Source organism: Oryzias melastigma, linkage group LG6, assembly GCF_002922805.2.
Source record: "Oryzias melastigma strain HK-1 linkage group LG6, ASM292280v2, whole genome shotgun sequence".
NCBI classification, from domain to species: Eukaryota; Metazoa; Chordata; class Actinopteri; order Beloniformes; family Adrianichthyidae; genus Oryzias; species Oryzias melastigma.
In genome coordinates, this window is record NC_050517.1 from 8,230,894 (window position 1) to 8,237,309 (window position 6,416).

Here is a 6,416-nt window from a genome sequence, read left to right on the forward strand (position 1 = left end):
GAAATATTAGTTATTTTTGTGAGTTTTTGTCCTACCTGGAAGTAAAATGACTCGATTCCTGAGGCTCTGCCTACAGCTGCCTGTGGGTGCCGCCCATTTCATGATGTTATCCTAGAGCCGTCCTTTGACAGTGTGCCTGTGGGAGGGGTCTCCCCGCGTCTAAAGTAACAAACACCTGTTTGAGCTGGACTTTATTGAAGACGGGGCACAGCTGGAAGATATACGGTATTCTGCAGCTAAAAAAAAAGTTTTTTTCTGATCACCGCTAGCTCTGCATGTGGAGAAAATGGGTGTTGGTGTTAGACTGGAGGACGTGCTGGCAGAGCAGACTCTTCCTGAAAGGGGCTGTTCTCACTCTGTGACATCAGCATGTGAGGATCTGCTCATTTTCATGGGTATGAGAGGGGCTGGTACTGAGAGCTCAGGTTTTTAGAGGATTACACAGAAATGCGTGAATAGTTTAAAATAAAGCTTTGGGGTTGTGAGGAATGAACAGTACTACACTTTAAAACTCAAAAAGTAGAATTTTCATGGTATGGCCCCTTAAAAAATGTTACACTGCTGATGCACCCATGGTTTCACGGAGAAGGTGAAAATGTGGAAAAGCATAACGTCATCAAGGTAAAATCATCCACCCCACCACAGTCGTAAACTCTATGGGACATCCCAGAATGGAGCTGGATTTCTGCAGCAGTTTGTCGATCCTCTTCCTGTTCCTGTCAGTGCTTCCAAGAGGGCAGAAGCAGAAACATACAAGAATATTTTAACAAAACAGAAAAGACTCAAGAACGACAAAAGACGGTCCTTCCCCTTCTGCTGCTCTGTGTATTCAGGGCATTTAAAGCAATAAAAGAAAAAAAATATTTTCTCTGGAAGGAATATGTGTCACTGAGGTCCTTAAAATCAAACTACATGGAATAAATAATTAAGTTTTTTTATGTCAAATAACAGAATCTGACAGAACTTCTTCTCAATAAATGTAACTATTAAAGGTGTCTAAAAATCCATGTCTAAGAATGTAAGGGGGATGTGCCACTATTTCATTAGCAGGGGTATAATTCCAACAAATCTGATTATCTCTCTTTTCTTTTTTTTTTTAGTGTCAACACCCAAAACCACCTACGTCAGCTACAACAACCACGCCATATGAGGAGAACATTCATAGACTTATCAACCAGACTTCCATCGGAGTCCAGTGGATCCCAACACCATCTAACAAGCAAAGTTGATGTTCTTAGGACTTTGAAGCATTTTGAATACTTATGAAAGACTGAGAAACTAAAGCACTTTTGTGTATGTTGTTTAACGTTTACAGGCAACAGGAAATGGCTGTCAGGAAATAAATATTGGAGAGACAGTCAGCAAGCAAACAAACAAAAACATTTTAAAGTATTCAAAATTTTAAGTTATGGGGTTCAGAAATATTTTAGATTTTCTAGCTGTTTTGGTTTTTGCTGTAAGGTTGTTGTGAAATGTTTTATCCATATCATCTATTTGTTAAGAGAAATTTGAAAGTTATGGTTCAATTGAAGCATGCCTTTTTTTATACAATTAACTTATTTGTAATAAATGAATTATTCACTAATCTGTGTTTGACTGACCAGAGATTTTTAAAGAAAAGCTTCAAATACACCTAAACTCAGCCTAATTTGATTCTAATTCAAAGACATCTGCTAAATAATAAAGCTGTTGAATTGATCAACCAGAAGGACTGAAAAGAGACTGGATCGCTCAGCTGAAAGCTGGTTCATATGCAGCTTCATGACAATCACTTTGAGCTGGTGGGAAGTTTTAGACATTAGTATATCTGTCCACCCATTTTTTTAACCCGCTGTCTCCCTTCCAGGGTCACGAGGCTGTCAGAGCGTAACCTGGCAACAGAAGGAGGGGTACACCCTGGACAGGTCGCCCGCCACACAATCACACACTGACAGTAGCTGTTTTTATCACACATGTCCACAAAACTTTATTGAAATTCTAGAACTGTCGTAGAAAACACAATTTTGCAATTACTGTTTCTGTTAAATCATAATCATGCGAATAAACACAAACCAGGTCACATGATAAGTCATTCAAAAACGCAGTGATGGATGTGAACAATACTTTGATTCACAGCAGATACATTAAAATTTCTGACATCATCATCAAAAGAGACGTCAGCGTCTTATTCAGCGGCGAGATACGAGGGAGCAGCTACGGATGAAGAGTTTGGGAAATTGGGTTTACAGGTGGTTTTACAGAGGACCTGTGGATCCAACAAGTCCACATGACACGCTCAATGTTTGATGTCTGTGTAATGCTGTGGGGCCTTTGGTGGCCCCCCGTGTTACCGTGGTATTCGGTTGTTGGTCATTTAACTTGAAAAAAGTGTTTCCATTTTACGACCTGCAACCTGCAGCTGTTTAACCCCTCCGTTGTGGAGGTTAAAGAAGTTTCTAAGGTTAAAGAAAAATATATTTTTAATTTGAAAAAATAACATATTTTAGGTTTATTAAGTAAATACGTCATAAAAGTCAATTGTTTTTCAACTCTTTCACAAACAGTTGAAGGATATTATATATCCCTCGTGCTCTCCTATGGGGTCCAGATGACCCCACCCTCATGTTGATGTGTGATTCCTCCCACGACAAAGAAGGGCAGGATTTTATGTCTGCCCCGGACATCAGTGAAGATAAAAAATCCGTGGGGGGGGAGGTCCTAATGACCCCACTTTTAATGTAAACATACCTAGGATAGTACAAGGGTTAAATCACTTCACCAGAATCCTGACTACAGTACCCATAATGCTCCAATAATCCACCAAGCAGTTTGGCTTCATAGTTTACCAAAACTGACACATTTTGGCAAAAGTTTGGCTCCATCCTTCTTTAGATTTTTGAATTCTTACTTGAGACGCACCACAAACCTTGGTTTGTATGTTTATTTGTCATCACTACTGACATTTAACTACCTACTTCTACGTTTCCTGCATCAAGATGATTTTATGTGGTACAGGATGTCTTATATTTTGAAAAAAGTCTTGTAGACTTCAAAAGAATTAGAAACTAACTAATATCTTGAAAAAATGTACTGTTTTCTTCACTAATTTATCTTTGTTTCTATTTTATTATTGCTTAAAAAACATTGTATTTGTATCTATTATAATGGCAACAATACCATACATATAAATCAGTGTCTTCTCTTTCTAAAGGGCGAAATAAGACTTTGTAGCTCCTACTGGGATATTGTGAGAAATCCTCCAGAATGGTTGTTTTTTTTCCTTTTAACCACAAACATTTATTCTAGCTCTCTTGTCACATCTGAAATACTTTTTAAGCTTAATTTGTTCCTTAATCTTAAAGGTTTTGGTTTAACCTCTGGATGCTACATCTGTTAACAGTTGTTCACCCCAACAATGTATAGTTAGCTACCTATAAAGGGACAATACAGCTTGGTGATTGGCATGAATGAGGAACAGCTGGTGAAAGTTGGAGCGGCGGCAGATGCATGATGGGAAATGGAGTAAGGAAGTGAACAGATGCAGTCAGTACTCTGGAGAAGACTCCCTCTGGTGGTCGGAGGAGGACATAACTGAGCCCTTACAGGTATGTTAAATTGTGCTTAATTCTATAAGCTATAATTAAAGTGTAAGGTAGATTTTAAAATGAGTAAATTTGAAGCACACAATATTATATTTTGCAAGGTTTTCAAAAAAAGATATATTTGATTTTCCAGACAGAGTTCTCCTTAAGCATCTCCGTCTGAATTGAAAAACATTTTAGCATGCTAAAATTGGGTACATACTTGACTCAGCCTTGTAATGGTGCACCCTAAAGCAAGGGCGCCTCCCTGCAGGCTCTCACGTTTGCCTCTTTATGAAAACATGCTAATTTGAAGTGACACAAATGGGTCTGACTTGATAAAGAGTATTTATAGTATAGCTCTGTGTCGTTGCAGTGTGACTCAGACCTGACAGCAGGTCTGTCACTGATGGTTTTGAACGTCTCATAGACAAACTTCTGCATTGACTGCTGTCTCCAAACCAAGCCCACACATACACAGAATGCAAGCTCACTCCCTTCTGCCAACCAAACCCAATCTGGCAACTCTGAGCATGTGGGAGGATGGAGCCAAACTTTCTGCAAGGTAGGAAGGCTTAGTCAGCCTCCCCCCACTCCAACTCATGCATTTTAGCAGACCATTCCACAACTATTGAATGTATATAAGAACTGGACTGAGTAACCCCATCACATTCCAAACAGGAAGTAACCGCAAGCTCCAAGAGGTCAAAATCCATAGATTTCTTATGAGAATTCTATGGGATTATAAAACTCTCTTCATTTTTTCTTGCTTTTTTTTTAGTGCAAGTTATTTAAGTTTTGAACTGGCCAATCAGATGCCTCGATAATGGTAACTAATGCCCATCAATATCTTTGAAATGTTTGACAGATTTTCTTAAGACTGCTACCAGTGGAAGGGGTGTGGCCATCCAACAAGCTCACTCCTTATTACCCCAATACAAGAGTGATTACTATGGAAACGTTGACTCAGACCAATCACTGCTTCTTGGCGTTGGCTGACTCCAACATGGTGGCGTCCGTATCACAATAAAATGGCGGCTGAGTTGACTTATTTTGGTTGGAGCCAGAAGTAAGTCATTTTCTCAGTGATGTCCCACTCCCTCGGTCCAGTTCTCATAAACAGTCGATGTCCACAAACTGGGACAAAAATGGGTAAGAAAAACACAACAAACCAAAAGTGTGGAGACGAAGTCCGAGGTGCTGCAAGGTTACGTCTGCTGGAAAAACATCAGAATTGATCTGCAGGGTCACATCAGGATTCCTCCCAAAACCTCACAACCTCAACATAAATATGAGGATCCATGTGACTTCAACTCTTAAATCTTGGTGCAACCCCTGCCCCGAGAAAACAGATTTATGGGCAGACTGTAGAATTCTTTCAGCCTCCTGGTACTGAGAGAGGGCACCTGGAGTAAATGGAAGCAGCTCACTCAGTCTCCTCCTTCTATTTGTACCCCCCACCCTTGTGAATCATCAACTCAATCAGTGTGAGCGGGCACTACATCTGCCTTCCACCAGGCAGGTAGAAAAGAGAGCTGAATCATGACTGCCTCCGTGAGGATGATTATGTGAGTGCATTGATGACCCCGTCATCTATCCGTGTTTTCAGCTGCAGGATCCCTGATCCATGCAGGGAAATAATCAGGATTAAAATAAGAAAACGTGATCGAGCACATGTAAGCTGAACCATTGAAAAAGGGCAGCCCAGCTGGAGTCCAACATGCACCAGGAACAGCTCCAACTTATTTCTGGCTATGCGATCCAAGTTCCGGTCATACAGAGACTGCACAGCCCTCAATAAGACCCTAAAGTCACAACGTTTTATTTGTGTGTGTTTAATTTAAGTGTTTTTTTTTACAGCAGAATACAGTTATTTTTTATACTTGAAATAAATTGATTAAATCAGACCATATACATTGGGAGAAGACTAATACAATACAAATACTGTCTTAATAATAAAATACAATTATTTTCATTTAAATTTTACATCAAATGTATCCAGTTAAAGATATGGAAGGGGAGCATATTTAAAATAAACAGAAGAGGAGACTTGTATGTTTGTCAATTAAGTAAGCAGATCATTTTTCTTTATTTTTTAATCTTTGTATGTACGCAAATAGAATCTTAGTTTTATTTTGAAATGTCATTTGTTCAAAAATATTATCTTTGTTATTCCACTATTTATTATTTTGGGGAAATTCCAATCTTTTGAATGGTCCAATTCGAAAACTTGTTATGATCATATTACAAAACATTAGAACTTATGCAAAATATGTTCTATGTTCATTTACATAATGTCAACATCAGGACCACACGGTATGTTTAGTGTTTTTTCTTTTCCTTTTTGTTTTGTTTTGTTAATCTATTTTCCTGTATCTAGTTTATCGTAAATTTTGTTTAAAAAACAAACAAAGTTTTCCTTGAAAAATATAAGATAGATGCTGAAGACGGTGGGAGGGGGTCAATAAAGGAAGATGCTATAACAGGATACAAAGAGTCATTGGGATATGATTAAATGTAGTTTTTTTTTTTTTTTTTTTTTTTTAATATGAAGCTCTTCATGGTGCAGGCAGATGGCTACACAGCAGCTGCTAACTTTTTTTTATTTTATTTTATTTTATTTATTTTTTTTTTATTGATAAGTTAGACATTACAAAAGCATTACAAAGCGTGTTTCCAGATATGTATACATGTAAAAACAAAATGAATTCAAATTAAGCAGTAAAAAGAAAGGCAGAGAGGAAACGAAAAGAAATGTTTCAAAATACATATAAATGTAGATAATATGGAAATAAAATAAAATAAAATGTAGTGTTTGCTTCTCAGAGACAGTTGTTGAAGGAACATCTTGAAAGG

At 38.0% G+C, this 6,416-nt stretch overlaps 1 protein-coding gene across 1 annotated transcript in view; it reads left to right on the plus strand.

The window, feature by feature from the left end:
• The window catches only part of grm8b (glutamate receptor, metabotropic 8b), a 45,593-nt gene extending 43,923 nt beyond the window's left edge, over nt 1-1,670 (plus strand). The window contains exon 11 of the mRNA XM_024264368.2: nt 1,101-1,670. Within this exon, the coding sequence (XP_024120136.1) occupies nt 1,101-1,150 (50 nt within the window). The 3' untranslated portion in view covers nt 1,151-1,670. The remainder of the gene's footprint in view (nt 1-1,100) is intronic.
• Nucleotides 1,671-6,416: the final 4,746 nt, after the last annotated feature.